Source organism: Chondrus crispus, genomic scaffold (assembly GCF_000350225.1).
Source record: "Chondrus crispus Stackhouse genomic scaffold, scaffold_331, whole genome shotgun sequence".
NCBI lineage: Eukaryota > Rhodophyta > Florideophyceae > Gigartinales > Gigartinaceae > Chondrus > Chondrus crispus.
Window position 1 is genome coordinate 3090 of NW_005179218.1, and position 19308 is coordinate 22397.

Sequence of the window (19308 nt, forward strand, 5' to 3'; positions counted from 1 at the left end):
TAGCATAGCCACGATAGTACGGTTGTACCGCTCGGTCTGTCCGTTCGTTTGTGGATGGTAAGCTGAGGTAAAGAGGTTTGTTACCCCAAGAACTTCACAAACGGACCGGAAGAATCGGGCTGAGAATTGCGGACCGTTGTCCAACAGTAGTGTTTTTGGCACTCCGTATTTGAATACCCAGGCCTCGCAAAAGGCAACGGCCACGACATAGGCGGTGACGCTTCTTAACGCAACGACCTGCGTAAGTTTCGTGAAACGATCCGTAATCACAAGAAGGTATTTGCGTCCCTTCTTGGATTTCGGTAGAGGTTCAAGTATATCAATACCGATGGACTCTAGCGGTGCCGTTGCCGGAAACAGCTTGGGGCGGTTGAGCCTCTTATGTAACCGAACGCGGTTCTTCGCGCAATGTAGACAGTTCCGTACTGTCGCCGCGACGTCTACAGCCATGTGTGGCCAGTAGTACGTTCGTCTTAAGATGTAGTACATCCTGTTCTGTCCTGGATGTCCTGCGACAACGGGGTCGTGCGTTAGCGATAAGATCCGAGCTCTTAACGTTTTAAGTACAACGATTTGCACGATATCACGTTCGTACAGATGCTTGCGCTTGAGCAGCCCGTTCGTATCCTCGAAAAAGTGCGAGTCGCTTTTTCTGTCCTGTCGAGACTGAACAATCTGACAAAAGTCATCAGCTCGTTGTTCTTCAGCCAGCTCGTCGAAGGAGAGAGGAGCTGGCAGTGCATCGTTTGGGCGGTTGTCCGACAGCGCCTCCTGGTCGTCAGGAAGGCCGAAGTCATCGAGTTCTACTTCGTCCATCTCGTCGGACTCGTCGTCCTCGTGCAGCCAAACGACTGGTTCCGTAGCGTCACGGGGAGCTCCGTTCGTAGAGAGTGCTCCAGTGCGCGTCGTAACGAAAACCGTTACCGTTTCGTGAGCACACTTCGGAGGGCATCGATACTCCGTTAGTTCATTCGAAACATCCTGAACCGTCGTCAAAAGGGAGACGTCACTGTCGAAGGTCGGTACTTCGTCGTCAATCTCGGGTCGGTTTCCCCTATTTGGGGCAACCAATCGTGAGAGCGCGTCCGGAACTTGGTGCACTCGTCCCGGGCGATATTCGATCGTGAAGTCGAATTCAGCTACGCGAAGTCTCCATCTTGTTAGTCTCCCAGAGGACTCCGTTAACGTCATGAGCCATCGTAGGGCGTCATGATCGGTTCGAACCGTAAAGTGCGTACCTTCTATATACGGCCGCAACGATGTGATTGCCCACACAACAGCGTAACATTCGCGCTCGGTAGCAGAATAGTTCCGTTCGCTTTCGTTAAGGGCATAAGACCAGTAGCCGACTGGATGCCAACTACCAGGATCGTCCTGTTGTTGTAGAAGCGTACAGCCGAGCTGGTAAGCGGAGGCATCAGTATCGATGACGTATGGCTTACCCAACCGCGGCAAAGCCAACACGGGAGGCGAGACCATTCTATTTTTCAGCTCTTCGAATGCCTTCACTTGGGCATCTGTTGGGCTATCCCATTCCACGTCTGCGTTCTTACGCGTCATTTCCGTCAAAGGTTTTGAAACTTTCGAAAATCCCTGAAGGAAACGTCGATACACGTTGCAGGCTCCCAAGAAGGAACGGACCTGAGTGAGGGTTCGAGGGAACTCGGCAGACGCGAATGCAGACGCCGCATCCTCGGCGACTTGTAGCTTGCCGGGAGTTATAACGTGCTCAAGGTATCGTACCTTACGTTGGAAGAAGGCGCACTTCTTTAGCTTCAGCGAGATTCCCGCTGATCGTAGCAGCGAAAGGACGGTATCGAGGTGCTGTACTTGCTGTTCCATGGTACGAGAGAACACGATTACATCGTCAAGGTAAACAAGGCAAATTTGCCAACGTACGCCAGACAGTATGATGTCTAGCGCTCTCTGAAACGTCGCCGGGGCGTTCCGTAGGCCGAATGGCATCCGTAAATATCGGAACGTACCGAGATAGCTCGTAAACGTAGTCTTGTCACGATCTTCTGGAGCAACCGGGATTTGCCAATATCCCGAGTTGCAGTCCAATGTGGAAAAGATTTTAGCGTCTCCAAGGGAGTCGATACAATCGTCCATGCGCGGTAGGGGATAAGCGTCCCCTAAAGTTTTCGTGTTCAGGCGTCTGTAGTCGACGCAGAAACGAAGTGACCCGTCCTTCTTTGGGACGAGCACTACGGGAGAAGCCCACTCAGAGGTCGCGGGTTCGATAACCCCACCATTGAGCATCTTCTCAATTTCTTCTGCGACCTTCGTACGCATCGCAGGTCCTTGGCGATACGGCATTGAACGTAGGGGTTTCGTAGCCTTCTCGAGCTCAATGCCATGTTCTGTCGCCGAGATGGTACCAAGATTGCCATCCCACATCGACGAGTGCTTCCGTAGCACAGCCATAATTTCGGCTCGTAAGGGTTCGTCCGTAATGTGGCTGAGACTAATCTGAGATTCCCAGTCTTCTGGAACCTTCTCCTTCGTAGAACAGCTATGTTCTTCCGCAGGGTCCGATGCCCCTTCGTAGTTCGTCCTCTCATTAGTTGAGATTGTCTCTGGGATTGCCGAGATATTGAGAACTCGGCCCATTTCCTCAGCGACTGGTCGATCTGGCGTAAGGATAGCGACAGGGTTGCGCTTGGCATACCCAATGATGGTATTCTTAGGAAGCCTCCGTGGCTTTCGGGAGAAGTTCGCAACGATGACTTCAAACGGACGGTTGGGAAATACATCCGCCACCCCGTTCGTTAGTCGTACACCATGACGGTGATGCAAGGAAAGCTTAGGGTCAATAAATACAAGTCCTAAACCCTTCGTAGTGACCCGCACTCCGAGTTGTGACATAGCCGGGATCGAAATTCATTTGGCCAGACGGATGGGTTGGGCGTCAGTTTCACGACTTTTGTCGTTCCGTGTACGTCGCGATGGCTTGGTACTCGTGTCGCCGCTAGTAGAAGCGACGCCTTTTGCGTCTATAATGGCGACGCCGCGTCCAGGACGTAATTCAAGGCATTGCTTGTCGATGTCAATTCGTTTGACGTGCGCGTCAATGAAAGACGTCCCTAGGAGGACTTCTACAGCGAGAGAATTGGCTACCACGAAGGGTAGTCGATACGTGACGTTACCGAGTCGTACAGCGAGACGGACGAATGCGGTAAGCTTCAGCGGGCTTGAATCTGCTCCTGCCAATCTTGGCAACGAGGCGTTTGGTATTTGATACGTTCTCCAGTTCGGAGGGAGACAGTCCCTACGCACGAGATTGTATCCTGAACAGGTATCAATCGCAATTTGATACGGCTTTAAGGCGTTGGTGGCGGTACCAATCGAATCATAAACGGTATACAGCATCGAGGAAAGCAAGCACACCACCCCGTCCACGACTCGGGGATCCCCCTTCGCGAGGTAATCACCTGGACGAGGACGTTTTCGTCTGGTTTCTCTTTTCTCTTGGCGCCTTGCCGCTCTTGATCTCCGTCGAGGTTGTTTGTTTATGACAGAATCCGTTTGCGCCCCGGCGCAATCTTTGGAAGGACCTGGTTCGCCAGGTCGTAGAGTTCCATCGGTCACGAGGTATCCCTCGTCGGGTTGCACGGCGGCTAGCGGCGCAGAGTTATCAGGGTTGACATTGCGGGAACTCTGAACGACTTTGACTCCCTGCTCGTCGGGCTTTTCGCGCTGCCCGTCGTCTTGGTGCACGTTTGGAGATAAGGAAACAGGTGAATCTTGCAACGTTGCAATCGAGACCACCTTTACTCTTTTCCCGAAGAACTACTCTCATCGGAGGTATGTGGGCGACTTGAGGTATTCCTATTCGGGGGATTCTCTTGTTCCGCTCGTGCGGTGTCGAACCGTTCTCCGTCCAAACGCGCCACGTCGGCCGGCACGAGCATTACCGGTTCTTCATTCGCGCGTGTCGCGAAGTCAGAGGTGATGAGATCTCGCAGGTACATCATTGCTCCTTGCACGTCGTTCTGCGTAGGACGACGCACTTCACGATTTGTTTGCCCACCACGACGGGGGTAATTCGTATCGGACGAGCGATAGCCTTGATCGGGTCTTCGGAGGACTGTTTTGCTTGGTTCACGGAAACCAACTTGTCGCTGACGGCCTTTGTTACCCGCTTGACGGAAGCGGTCGTCTGGGAGCTGCCTGAGCAGGTTCGGCATATGAGGCCTCGTATCCAGCTGATACTCGTAGTTTTGGTATGCGGAGTAGAGTTGCTCCTCTTTCGTCAGAAAGGGGCACGTGTAGAGGGTGTGCCCCACGATGCGGCAGAACCAGCAACGATGGTACGGGGAGTTGGGCGGCACGATCGATTGTGCCAGCCTCACCTGTGCCTCTGTTAGAGCGGGAACGTGAGAAGGAATAAAACGCTCGATGCGTTTCGTAATATCCACTTCCGTTGTGCTTGTCGGATCTTCCGCCGATCTGGCGGTGTTAAACGTATCGGAACTTGTCGATTCGGCGACAGCTCGTCCGGGCATGATTAATACGAGATCAAACTGTGCGCCCGGTGGCGCATCGAGTAAGCCAGCATTCCCAGCCACGAGATTGCTTGGGGCTTCGTGTCCTGTGAGATACAACGTCGAGCCAGAAGATGAAGGCGCCCTCGATGGGCGTACTCGAGGCGTCCGTTGCGCGTTCGCTCCGATGTCGCGTAAAGCTTTTCCCGAACGGGCTCGGTAGGTATTACCCTCCGCGAGCGCGATGCGCCGAACAGCGGCAAGGTCGTTTCGTTCGCCAAACGGAAGGCGATAAACGGTCTCGGTTACTACATCCCTCGTTTCGACAGCCAGTCCACGGATGAAGTAGTTCACCAGCGCGGCGTCGGAGAACACGGCGGTACCGGAGTACGCGAGATCTCCGAGTCGATCTGCGTACACGTTTTCGTTTTCATGCGGAAGTTGACGAATCGTAGCGACCTTTTCGTAGGCATCGTTGAGAACGTCATCCGTAAGATAACGGCGGATCAGCAGGTTCACGAACCCGGGCCACGAAATTGACCCAGCGCTCCGTAGCGAACCGGATCGTAACGCCGTCATCGTATAAGAAGTGTACAGACGTTCCGCGTCACGCTCCAAGAAATGAGCGATGACTCGTACAGCTACGCCCTCGTTGAGGCGCTGTGCGTTAAAGGTGATGCTGATGTCCTTGAGAAAAGACAGCAACGTTATCGGGGAGGAGCCATCGAAGATCTTCATCGTAGGCCGTATGCCTTAGCAGCGCTTCACGTATTTGCCAATTCGTCCGGCATCGTTCTCGGAGACAAGAATAGAAGTATCGTCGAGACGATAGAGTCGATAGTCGACAACGTGGCTGAACTCTTGAAGTAATGTCTTCGTGGGCTCGATCCCAGGCTCAAGAGGTCCTAAATGACCGAAGGGCGTCACAGCGAGTGGCGGTGAAGGCGTTTCCGGTCGGTATGGAATCTTGTGGGACACCAACGGAGGGCCTGTGGCCCGTGCTTCACGAGAGTGAGCTTCACGACGAAGCCCATTAGGTTCCAGACGATTGGAACCTGTAGAAAGAGGGTCAAAAGGGCGCAACAAAACAGGACTCGGTCGAGACACGTCGCGAGCGTTCGCAGACGTTGAGGATATATCCGATCCTCTCTCTCGCAGCCGATTCGCGCGGCTTCGTTGCTGATTCACTTGAGCGGCTAGGCGCGAGAACGCGCCCATCTGCTCTGCGGTCAGGTCAGTTGACCTATCGGGGATAAGGCTCTCGCAAAGGACGAGTCGAGATTCGATCGTATCGACGTGAGCTCGGAGGCTCTCAAGTCCTTGCGTGAAAGATTGGTATCGACCCAACATTAGGTCACAGAGATTGTCTCGGCAATGCTCGTAGACATCATCATAGACGTCGGTACGGAGCGCTTCCCGTATATCCTCGAGGTTTCGAAGCATCCTCTCGTACGAATCCATGTCGGGAGCACCTTGAGTTGGGCGAAAGTCGGAAGCATGTTCAACGACTCCGCTTGGTTCAACCAGCGGTGGGATCGGAGCGGACGATTCCGCCGCTTCGGAACCAGCGAGGGAACGATGAGGCGAACTCATATCGACGAGGCGACGGTTGCCAACGATACTGCTTTGCGCAGCAAACGTAGCGTGTGCTCACACTTCTAGGTCGGAAGACCAGTGTAGTAGAACGTGCCGCGCTCGACCGGCTGCGGGTAGCGGGAGCTGCGACACGTCGTACTGTAGTTCGAAGCGTGTGAGACGCGACGAATGCCGTCCACACGTGTAGTAAGAACCACAAAACAAGACAGAAGAGAGTTCGGTAGCTGGTTGGTAGAGGTTTTGGTAGAACGGTGTGGGTTTGACACAACGATGCCACGAAAACCAGATCGACGTCCTCGACGTGGTACCTCGACGCCGTGCGGAGGCGACGCCGTCACGGAGGACGAATCCAGGCGCTATGCGGAGCGCTCGTCGTGCGTTACCCCTGCGGTGGAGTACTTTTCGTTGTACTCGATGTACAAAAAGGAAAGACGAAAACGTAGTCAGGCGAAAGACTTAGGCACAAAACCAAGGGACAAAGGGGTCGGCCCTCGAGATGATGCCACTGCGTTGATCGATGATCCCCTCGAGTCCTTCCCCTTCCCTACTTTAGTATATCTACTACTGTAGTCCCCATTCTTACAGTGCCAGACTGTAACGGTACGACTACACGTCGGGCAGTAACGGTCCTGCACTTGGGCGCCAGCGAGGTACGCCGGTATCATACACTAGACGGTATGATTCGAGTACAGTACGTACACGGACGCAAATTGCGCTGCCCAACTTACCGGGCGATAAGGTAATTACCTTTCGAATTGGGAATTAACCAATGCGGTCCTTGTCATACACCATTGGGTGTTCGAGTACAGTATGTACACTAGTGGACACTTGGCGATATACCACAACATCCATGGGGCTGCGAATGAAAGTTTGCTTGTTGTAACCTGTCGAGATCCCACCTCGGTCTGTATCTCATCAAGTTCCCGGTCCAGGTTTCTGGTGAGTGTAGTTGGCGTTCTAAGGTTACTGGCCTCCTTGCCGTAATCCCCTATATCCTTCTCCTCTTTATCGTACCGAACGCTATCCTCGGTCCGTGCAAGCAATGCGTGGGTAGATTGGTCTAGTTGCTGTGTCGATACGTTTGTTCGCGGGCTCAAAGGAGAAGGTGTAGGCAGGTTTTCAACAGCGGGTACGGGTGGAGGTGGATCATCCTTGGCCTCAGTAGGTTCTGTGAGGTCCATGATGTTATCCTCATGTGTGAGGGATACTTCTGCGTTGCTTGGTTGTGCCGTTTTGCTGTCGCTGGGCTCTGTACCTGTATCCACTGTATCGCCAGAGAGCTCCTCTTCCAATGAACACTGCAGAAGTGCGGAAGTAAGCTCACTATGCGGCGCAAGTCGGACGTGTTCATATGCGATGCGCATCGGCGCGCCACGTGCTGACTTTCGTACCATAAGGTAGTGCTCCTCGGCTGCGACTACGGTACCTCGAGGCCACTCTGTTTTCTCATTTTGCTTAGTAGACTGGTAGTAGATCCATACTGGGTCTCCTTCATTGAACATTTCCTTGCGTATCACGTCTGGAGCGCGTGAGTTGATTAGCTTCTGCATCGTACGTGTGGCGATCTGTTCTTTATGCCCCTGAAGAAGCTCTGCTGTGACAACTGTGGTTGGCAGGCCGAGTATAGAGGGTCTGTACCCTCGTACGAGTTCGAACGAGTTGAGGGTTTGGTTACCCGAAAACGTATTCGAAAGGAATGCTGCACGTGCAATTATTGTCTCGGCCGAGGCGTCACTGGGCTCGTCTTCAAGTTTCGCGATGATTCTCTTGATCGTTCCGTTTTCGCGTTCAAAGATACCTACCTTGTTGTGGCGTCGAGCGGGGCGTGATTTGAAGGCAATGTCGTGCGCTGCGAGGTACGTCCGTAGCGGTTTACGGTTAAACTCATCGTCGGCTGAGACGGAGAGTGGTGCGCCATGGCGAAGAATCCACTCAGTCTCTATGGTGGTGATTATCGTTGACATGCTACGATCGGCAGGGGTAACAAGTTCACTGTATCCGCAGCCAGCGTCAGTCAAATTCATGACAATGATTTTTCTGCCACGTATTTTTGGGAAGAGAAAATCAATTTGAAGTTCCTGATTGAATGCCTCATTAGTGTGCGTAAGTGAGATCTTTCGAGTGTGTTTCGGTGTCCCGTTCTTCGCGCAAATCTCACAGGCTGCGCAGACCTCCTCGATCGCCTTTTGCAACTCTTCGTTCACTATTCCGGCGTTCTTGCATAGGTCTTTCATTTGTTGTCCAGAAGCGTGAGTGTAACGGTGAATTCGTTTGCACAAAGTTATGGGAGTGCGCCGCTGTGTCGATTGTATATTTCCCAGCAGTGTTCGTACGATTGACCGTGGGTGCGGTGATATATCCAATCTTAAGCGGCTATCGCTTGCGACGCGGTATGTGTCAAGTATGCGTTTTTTTCTATCGCTTGGTCGTTTTATACTTATGTACTTCTGTTGACCACGATTGAATGTGTCACAGTATGCCCTAATATCCATGCCGATAATGAGAGGGGATTTTCCTGTTACGAGGTCAAACGTAATCGCTGTTGGTCTGCCGTTTGTGTCAAGAATTGTGAGTGTCCATGAACATGTGACCATGCGAGCGTCTAGACATTCATCGCCCCAGCCGTGGAGGTATCGTTCGCACGGTGGTTGTAGGGTGAATTGTATGCCTAGGATATCGCATAGAGTGGCGGCGTTTTCAATACCACCAGTGGACGTTGGTTTTCCTTCGTCTAGTATCGGGTTGGGGTCAGGTGGGAGCGTAGCTAACCCCTTTACCGAAAATACGACGACGATGCTCTTGCAGGACTACTTGTTCGCTTACTATCCGTAGCCTTGCCGTTCCCAATAATCTTGACGATATCATTGATCTCAATCGTTGTCTTCGTAGTGTCTGCTTGCCTAAACAGTGCTTTGACCTGGTCGGACTGTTTAGCGATGGTATCGGGATGTACGGTCTTCCCTTCCACTAAGCAGCGCATTACATTGTATATGCACTCGAGGTCTTTATACAAATGGTTTTGCTCACCGCAGCCCTTGCATTTGGAATTCGCCTTTCGACCTTCACCGTGAAGTATGCGGCCTTTGTAGCGCTGAGGGCGGTATCCTCCCTTCGTGGGTTGTTCCGTCATATCCTCGAACTTTCGTTTTTTATCATGCTTCCGAGTGCTTTGGTGTATGTGCATCATGCTTAGGTTCGTCATCCACCCTAACGTCTACTAAGGCTTCGACTGCGTAATCAGCGTTACCCTGAACATAGCACGATCTTCCCGTTCGTGTCGCTTATTGGACTTCATTGTATTAGAAATGAGCTGTTTTATGCCGTTGGTTTGCGCAAGGAATGCAAGGGTCTCTGCTGCTTGAGATGCCTCACCAGGTACTGTGGTACTGGCTTGCTGCATATTTTCGATCATCTCCGCTTTCTCCGTGATAGCTTCCAGAGTGGCCTTGGAGATGAGGAATATTTTCTCGTCTGGGTTGCTACAAGTGTCATGTGATTTAGAAACTGGTTGCGTTACAACCGTGCTATAGACGGATGATGGGATATTGGCATTTTCAAGCAACATCATTGCAAAGCTTTGACTGTCTTGTTCGGCGGCAACCGCATCACAGTGGTTGAGGTATTCTAAAGCTAGGCCTTGGAATCTCATCGCATAGATCGCTGTGCTTTCGCCGCTTTTTCTAGTGCACCCGAATACATCTCTCATCATCTGCACAAGTCTGCGAATACCATCGGTGGCAGAGTCCTTTGCCACAATTGAGATACTCTTGCTTACCACTTCCACTTGGTTAATCGGGATTGCTGGATCTTCATCATCTAGATCTAGATCGAGCAACCCGGCCGTAACTGCTCTCTCGACTTTAGAGGCAAAAACGGTATCCAAAGCATTGAACAACGTTATCCCTAGTGCGCTCAAGATACCTTTAGCCCTTTTATCGCCTCTTCGTGCGAATCTGCAGACTGTAGTACACCAAAGGGTCACTTGCTTGCGCCACTTGAACTTGTCGGTGGTAGGGGATAGGAATGGTGGGGCAAGTAGGTCTCTGTTCGGATTAGAACCGCTGTCTGGGCCCATAACTGTAATTTGTCGGTGATTCTACATTGCACGTCGGATCAGATAGCAGCAGGTGCTTTGACGGATGGCAGGGGTTCTAATCTACAAACAAAGAGTGAGAGCACAGTTGCGCTCGGAAACCCAAATGGCTGGTTTCCTGGTTGCTCAGGTTTATCTTCGCATGCTCTCCTTCTGCTCCTTCACTCTCCAGTATTTGCCTCTAGAGTCGTGGCTTAAATAGACGCCGTCTATGCTTAACTGTCAGTGCCGTTCTTGCGGTAAGGTCGCGTACTTCCAATGCTATCTTTTTGTTAACCGACACTGCCTGTGTTCGGTTTGCACATAACTGTTGTTTTAGAATTAGACTTTAAAATGTACGTTGCAATTGATCCCAACCTCGCCGGAGGTTGGCCTCAAACTGTACATTGCATTTGATCCCAATTTCGTCCGACGTTGCCTTAAAACTTAGTGCATAGTGACATTCAGTATTCCACAACTGTACAGTACCGTTCTCACTGGTTTAATTATGGACACTTTCCAGAAATGCAAAAATCAACGTTTTTACCAATCAGACCAAGTTTTCTTTGCCAATCCTGAGCTCGTCAACAGACGAAAAATGGGAAAAGGGGTCAATTCTGGACAGCGAGTTGAGCACTCTTATCGATAGTGAGACAAACCGACGAGGCCTGAGGCTGCCACTTCCGTTCTCTCGTCTTCAACACATCCTTGCCCGCCGATATTGCCACTTCTTCGGACTTGGGGCCATGACGCAATTGGAATATCATTCAGAACGTCTCCCTGTAAGTCAATCAGCCTTTGCGCGAAAACACCGTCCTCACCTGGACAACGGTTTTCTTTGTTCCCTTCAAATGCGGTCCCTGTGATAGGTATCGGAGGGCTCTGTTCAATGGCGTTTTCAGAATTGAAGACACTCTCAAGTCTTCGCTTTGGGGTCCCTTTTTCTGACCTTGCTTGAAGACGCTGTGCTCTGGCCATGGGTGCATTGACTTTACGACCACGTTGTGAAGTCTTTGCAAGCTTGGGTGGAGAGACCTGCGTATCAAGCAAACTTTTGACATTGAACTCATCGTTGAACAGTACCTGTATCTCTGCTAGTGTATTACTGGCCGAGCCAGGGCCGTTTGATAATTGTCGAATTCTGTCTAGCAAGGCGCGCGATTCATTTCTAACCTCTCTCAAATGAGAATCACGAACTGCCGGACTACTTCGTGTGTTCACACTAATGCACAAAGGTCCTTTAAGGTTATCACTGGCCTGAGTAGGTCGCAATTCGGTCAAGAAATTTAAAATCCATTGGCCATAATCCAGACTCATAAAATGCCTTTCTGGCAATGTCTGGAGTCAACGCGCGATAAACCGCCACAGCGAGCTTTATCTTAAAAGCAGAGTTTGCCCACGTCATTTGGCTGATCATCAGGAGCTCATCCCGTGTAGACCGAACCGTTTTTTGAAAAATTCTATTCACAGACTGATCGCACGGCTGCAACAGATGGGTTGTATTAGCAGGCAACTTGACCACCAAAATTCGAAGCTTCTCGCATTCTTCGAGCCATACATCGCCCTGTCTAGAACTGTGTCCGTCTAATAGGAGAAGGATATGCTCATGGGGCGGTACTGTTTTTCGCGCATGTCGATTGATATGATGAATAACTTCGACAATTACGGCTTTGTCGATTGAGCCGTGTGGTGTAAAAACAAGCTCTGCGTCATGAGGAAACCATTTTTCCTTGCACAATCAGTGTTATACACCATTCGTATTAGTGAAGTCCTCCCTATCGAGAGGCTTACGCCATGATTTCATGACTTGCTTACCAGAGGCTATCGAAAAAGGGGCGCTATGTTGTCACATGCTGCGACAGCAAGTCTTGCTGTCAAGTGCTTACCGGGATCCCTAATGCCCAAGCGAGCACCGCCCTGATTTCTGCTGGACGAGGTGAAACACTTGACTTTACGATCGTACTCACCGCATACAGCGGTTTCATCCCAGTTCCATATTTGTGAAGGTCTCTGAGGACCTCTGGGAACTCTTTCTGAAGTTTCAAAATAACTTCCTTCAGACTGGCGATATGTGTTGGATGCTCTGCCTCTAGCCTTGCCATGGAAACGTTCTGGGATGCCCTATAGACCAATTCTCTATGTCGTGCTCTGAATGAGCATATGGCGTCCGAGGATGGGACGCGGTTGGAGAATGCATTTTCTCTTCCTGCCGCTATCTTGCCCTGAATGCTCTTCATTAGAGAACAGTCAACGGCAAAACCTTTCTCAGCTGCTTGGAGAGTCTTGTGAACGACAAGACTCTGCTCAGCACTTGTGAGAACTGTGCGACGGCCTGCCAAGTGTTTTTCCGGATCGAGCAGTTTTGCGAGCTGTTGCGTGTCCCCATCTATGATAGCCTTTCGATTATTATACACTGTCGTGCAAGTGACACCACTTCGGGTGGACACTTCCCTTGGAGAGATGCCGCGCTGCAGGAGCTGTAATGATTTTCCCCGTCTGATACGCTCATCTTTTCTTTTAGCAATCCTTTTGTTATGTGCGATAGTTTGAGCGCGCATGGAGCTCGGCATGTCCGCACCAACGATCAGGAGCACTGTCTACGGAAGGATGAGGGAGTTGGGAGAGGGGCGGTAGGCATTGAAGGATGGGGGAGGGGTGTGTGAGAGAGAAAAAGAGGTTCGAAGGTGGGGTACTCAAAAATATATTGTCCAGAATTGACCCTTTTCCAGAATTAGACCAGTGAGAACGGTACTGTAGTACGATACATACCGCACAGTATATGTACTGTAGCAGTATATGCGGTACTACAGTTTGTACTCCAGCGCAATTCAGCGGGTACTCCCGAGTAGAGCACATACTAGGCGGAGGGAGCAGCTAACGGGGTGTTTGGAAGACCTCCAGTAACTCCGGAGAAACAAATATGGTCTTCGCAATAGAATGAGCATATCATACGTTGGTGCCTTAAACATAAAAAACACCATATCACAACGAATCATATCAAGGCGGAGAGAACAGTTACGACCTTTTATTTCACTGTGTGACTTGGCTATTCGTGCCCTAATTTGTATGGCCTGTAGTCTATTCGTACGAAAGAAAGTCATTTCGGAATAGAACGACATTCTCTTCAAGTTTGCGCGAAAATTGCGCGCCATTCCCGAAACGACACAAACCCAGCCACGAGGCAACTGCTGACCTAACCATGCCAGTTCTTCCGTACTCGTGAACACATTCCCTTGTCATCGTCGGGTCCCATTTTCCCCACCCACTCCTCTTGGTATTGCCTTCACCATGCCTCCCCGTGGTGCGCCCCCATCTGCCAGCCGAGCACTTGCGCTACTGCAAGAAATCCAGGCTGCCGGTCAGGAAGAACTTGAAGCATATGATGACAATCCGATGCCGTCAGACTCTGAAGACGAGAACGACTCTGACGAACCTTTATACACTCGCTTCTTGAATGCCAACGGGTCACAAGGGATCATGGATATGATAAACTTTACGCCCAACGAGTTTATCGCGATTTTGGGCTCATATTCGTGAACACGTCAGTTCAAACTACAATACAGGCCGTGGTAGCAAGTCAGCCATAACTGGAAAAGATATGATCTTCATGACAATGTGCGTGTTAAAACAGGGCGCCAAATGGGATATAATGGCCTATGTGTTCGGTATCAAACCCCCCACATTCGAGAAGCGCGTTACAGCGATGATCGGGCTCCTCTCGGGACACTGCTACGACAAATTTATCGCCTTTTATCAGAACAAGTATGCCATGACCCGACTCCAGGCCGACAAGCGCACGTTCAACAAATACAAAATGTGTCTCTACGCATGCGACGTCACCTTTCAGCAGTCTTATCGTCCCGGTGGTTCACTCGAGGAATCAAAGCACTGCTTTTTGGGAAAGCATAAACTCTACGGTTACAAGACGGAAGTTGCAGTCCTTCCCAATGGCCTCAGGATACACTGCAGCGCACAAGAGCCTGGGTCAGTAGCAGACATTGAAATATTTCATCGTAATCTTGGCTTTCACCTTGATGCTGTTGAAAAATCTGTTGAGGAGCGAGCAATCACAGACATTAGTAATGGGGTTGATGAGCATCCGAATCATTGGGACATATTATTTGACAAGGGCTATCAAGAAATCCAAAGTGACATTCGTGCAGTAATGCCCATTAAAAAGCCCACGGGAAGAGTGCTCACATTGGAACAGCGTAGGGAGAATGAAAACATTTCAGGGGACCGCATTATAGTGGAGAACTACTTTGGAAGGTAATCTGCTTTGTGGGCTATCGCGGCAAACAAGTACAGATGGAGTGAGTCTCTGTATGATGGTATATTCAAGCTCACGGTTGCGCTTACAAATCTTCATATTCGATGGCATCCTCTGAGGGACGCCGATGGTCAGACTTATGAGCGCTACAGAAAGCGCCTCAAAGAAATTGCCGAGTCTACAGTAGCAAAGCGGAAGAGAGCGCAGGCCTCGTATCGTAAAAGGCGTAGGCGTAGGATGGAGCGCGAGCTTCGGGGCATAGATATGGAAGAAGGTGCGGGGGCATTGCTCGAAGAGGATGAAGAAAGCCTTAGTTGTTAGGATACTGTAGAGCCGCGATATTATCTGTCAGATGCGATGAGAAAGCTGTTGTGCACATTTTCTTTGTGTATGATCAGATAAATAAACTCTACTATCAGCTACCAAGTCTTTTCGTACGTGTGGTGATGACTCCGCAGTGTCCAACGCACCCACAGAATGCGTTGGAACTGCTTCGCAGATCTACTGTACCCTTGGTACAGTACGTGCGAGCCTGTAGGGTCTGCACAACTGTGAGATGTACGCAGTTCAGAAGTGACAATGCTTATGAAACTAAAAGACAATGAAGGCAGCTTGTGGAGAGTTGTCATTCGTTTGCAGAGGCTGAGCGGTAGGACATAGATGTACGGTACTGTACGCAGAGAGATGGCCATCAGACGTCAGTGAGGGTCAGCTATAAAAACGCACTCATTTAGTGTCTTTTGGTGTTTCGTCATGCCGAGTGTGGTACCATACTGTTGGCGAGAAAACAACCCCGAGGCACTTTGAGTAATTGAAAACTCCCCATTGGGACAAAGGGTGCTGCTATACCGTCACTCGACCAACGGATAGGCCTGCCCTTAACGAGTCCAGAATAATATAACATACAAGTATTATTGCGAATACCAACACCAGCAATTACGACAGGAGAAGAACAGCCACACTTGCAACTCTACGTTGCATCAATGCGTTCATGGGAAGAACGTTGCGACCACGACAATCCCACTACATGTGCTGCTCTTTGGCAATATTGAACTCCAAATGTTCGATATTTCATAGATGGACAGGTATGTAGTTTCTGAATCATGTTGGCCGTCCCTCGAGAAAGCTGTTTTCACTTTGAAGTTTACATGCTCTGGAACAAAAACGTCGAAAGCACCTGTACAAAGCTTCGGGTGCCTGCAATTCTTAAGATGCTCATACATCTGGTTCTCTTTACAAAGGTTGTGCCGTGTTCAAAGGGCAACCCATTTCAAGTTAAACAAGAAGACGCGAATTGATCGTGTAAATTGAAATTGATGCATCCTCGAATGACCTGGGTGTTCCAAAGTGACTCGTACTAGTCAGGGTGTGCCATGCCGCAAGCAGATGCTTCATGCGCGTAATAGTGTGCCCCGAGAAAGAGGAAAGATAGTGGGTTTGCCACCTTTTCTTCCGGACGCGATACTATTGTGCGGTACAATGTAGCGGAATACGTTTGTCGTCGGTGCGTTGGCTAGTGGAGATGCGACAGCGGAGACAGATGACTTCTACGCACAGTTCCAACAACGTCTGTCAGTGATTTGCTAACCATTACAATTATCACCTTGTTTAATGCTCCTTGTCTCGTATCAGGGATTCGTTCACGTCGTCATCGAATGCAAACACCTGCCGTGCTCTCAGAAGCATGAATTGGAGTCTCAGCTCCCGGAAGAGAATCGAGTTGGAAAATGGTGCGTTTGTGAGGGCGAGACTAGAGCATACGCGGCAACTCTGTAGTGGAAGGAAAAGTTACGTATCTGATTCTACTTGTATGCGATCAGACTTTGCACAGCGACCAACACGCTCACCCCACCAACAATCGGCGACAGAAATCCATGGGGGCACTCGCTTTTTCTCGTGCTAGTGTCGCGTGAGTCGCAGTCAGTAACCATAAAAGAAGTCTTGTTTTGGTACAGTATGAGGTAATGGCTCTGTAAGCAGTGCAGCCTCTATTCCATCGAGAACAGGCCGAGTCAGATGCAATCATCAATTGGTGGACAGCCGGGACAACCTTTCTTCCGCAACATACCCAGCGGCGGAACTAAAGTTGGTATGTATGTGCGTGAAAATATTTAATTGGTGTGTGAGAAACAAAGTCGTGTCCGTCGCCCCTTGCTTATCACTCGCAGTGTTAGTATGCCATTGATTGTATGTGGTGCAAGGAAGCGAAAACTGCAGAAGCAAGCGAGCGCAACGATGGGCGACCTCGTACTTTCTTCTTGTCCCATCCAAGCCACAAAGCGATACGACTTCCAGACCCCAACTGCCGAGCCCTGTCCACGTGCCACGAAACGGAAATCTAACCACGGCTCCAGCTTCGCCGCAGACGGTAGGGGGCTTTAGAGAAGCGCCCATGCAGGTGGACCGCAATCAAATACTGTCCAGCCGCAGCATCGGCACTCGTTTGGCAGCAACTGTGTCAGGTGTCTTTCGCGAAGGGGCTCGGCTCACCTGTCGATACAGATACAAGGCGTGAAGAACTCCGCTTCCTTCAGGGATTGGGACAGAGACTTGGGACACATGACCTCAGGTTTCAGCCCAGCAGATAGTGCGCTATATCATCCACATACTCTAGTTGGAGAACGTAGAGCTGCTTGTTCTTCAGCCGGTCTCATTCGAATTTGAGATGAGACCCGTTGCGTGACCATCCGCTCGAGGAATACAAAGCTCTAGCAACGAAGTCCTAACACGAAGCACTATCGCAAGAGACGCGGAACATCCCAGAGTCTTCTCGCGTATGCAACTCGGCGGAAGAAGCAGCCGTTGCAGAGTTGCGGACTGCGTAATCTGCGGGCGAACGACTTCTACAGCTACCGCAAAAACACATTCCGAAGTCTGAATAAGAAGAAATGGCATCATTGCAGTGGGGTCGCACAGGGCCTACTGTATCTATACGTAACCACTCAGAGCTTCAATCCCCAAGGGCATTAGGCTTCACATTAGCGGCGTTTGCACGAATGACAGCTATTGAGGTACAAGATCCCAGAAAAGGTCGGAAAACTTCTTTCAGATATACCTACCTTCTCGAATCTAAGTTCTGCATTGGAGGCGCAAGAGCACATATTAGGAGGTGCACAAGCTCGACGGTCTATCCCTTTTCTCGAGACACTCCACGGAAAAAACTTTTTTACCTGTTCAATAACGAACAAGGAATGCTGTACAATAGCGGTGCTCTCTATATTTTAGACCAAAAAACAGAAAGAAAATGCAGACGGAACCGCGACGCGCGGATTCTTCTACAAGTTGGGAGGCGTATACTCCCTCAAAATTGCTGAGCGGTAAGGGTGCCGCAGTTTCCGCAGGGCCTTAGACTCGATTTGTCGCACGCGCTCCTTGGTGACATCAAAAGCGCGTCCAATTTCCTCTAAAGTCTTGGCTCTGCCATCATCCAGTCCGTATCTCATGCGGACTACATCCCTTTCGCGAGGCGTTAAGCTGTTGACGACATGCTCCAAATCGTCACGCAGCAAGGAAGACTCCACACGATCCTCGGGGCTCTCCTCGTCGCTCTCGATGACATCACTCAGTGTGAGTGCATCATCCGAGCTGGATAGAGGGCAGTCGAGAGGAAGCGCTGACTGCATATTGACTCGCGTGGCACGAAGCTTTTCAACGGTGATCTTGCAATAATCGGCAATCTCCTGCTCCAACGGCGGGCGCCCAAGCTCATTCGTTAGAAACTTGGTGGCACGACGAATGGCCAATATAGTGTCATACAAGTGGACAGGTAGTCGAATAGTGCGCGACTGATCAGCAATAGACCTCGTAACGGCCTGTCGAACCCACCAGGTAGCGTAAGTAGAAAACTTGAATCCCCTCTCTGCGTCAAACTTCTCACAGGCGCGAATCAAGCCAAGCGTGCCCTCCTGAATGAGATCAGAAAGTGGCATTCCCCTATTCATATACCGCTTGGCAATGGAAACGACCAAACGCAAATTGCACACAATCATCCTATCCTTTGCCCTCTTCGCATGAAGCAAGCGTGTCGCGAAGTCAGTTTCGTCCATTCCCATGTACTGGGCCCATTCGTTAGTACTAGGCTGACGACCAATGGAATCGGCGAGCTCAACAAACATGCGCTGCCACTGCATGAGGTCACGGATCTGGCGACCGAGCGTAACCTCCTCCTCAGCACGAAGCAAACGGTCACCCCCAATGAGCTGGAGATACCACCGGACAGTGTTGTCGGCAAGGGTCGGCATTGCGTTGCGTTTCAGTATGTCTGGCTCGGCCTTTTTGGCAGAGGCTTTCTTCTTGCTGGCGCGCTTCGGCTTCTTTGGAACGGCCACGGGGTCTGACGTCTCGGCTGACGGTTTCGACTTTGATGCGGGTTTGACGACGGAAAGGAGGTCAGCCTCAACAAGGTCCGAAACAGAGACTGCTATAGTTTGGTCCACTGTGGATGTTGCGAGGGTGTCGGTTCGTTCCCCTGGCGGGGCGCGTTTTCGCTTTGCGTTAATTTTGGGCAATGCGTCCGGCTCCGGGAGGGTGGAGTCGATTAGGAGGTGTGGATGTTTTTCTAGCCTAGCGAGGGCGGCTGCCTCATCGTCTGCTGGGAGAACAAGGTCCATGGAGGCTTGCTGTGAGGGAGAAGAGGAGGTTGTGCGCTTAGTGCGGGGAAGCTGGGCGCGCTTGGCCGAGGGCCGGCCACGACGCTTCGGGGCAGCAATCATGCGTGGCGGGTCACGGTGGAAGGGGTGCGGGCGGCGGTGTGGCAGAGCGGGGGCGGCGGCGATGAAGGTAGGAGTGGAGTACATGGCGGGGGTGAGGATGGCGGAGGGGATTCGGGGAGATTGCGTTGGGGAGCGGGGATGCGGGGAGGGCGGGAAAGGGGCAAGGGGGCA

At 50.9% G+C, this 19308-nt stretch overlaps 1 protein-coding gene; it reads right to left on the reverse strand.

The window, feature by feature from the left end:
- Positions 1-17448: 17448 nt before the first annotated feature.
- Positions 17449-19221, reverse strand: CHC_T00005988001 (hypothetical protein). XM_005717590.1 is given in 2 exon segments: positions 17449-17700; positions 17701-19221. 1 exon segment carries the CDS (start codon positions 19219-19221, stop codon positions 17701-17703), a length of 1521 nt encoding a protein of 506 aa, XP_005717647.1. The 3' UTR covers positions 17449-17700.
- Between the last annotated feature and the right edge of the window lie 87 nt (positions 19222-19308).

Bases quoted from the DNA above. Each gene is read 5' to 3' on its own strand.
- CHC_T00005988001 (XM_005717590.1), bottom strand. From the start codon at position 19,221: ATGTACTCCACTCCTACCTTCATCGCCGCCGCCCCCGCTCTGCCACAC.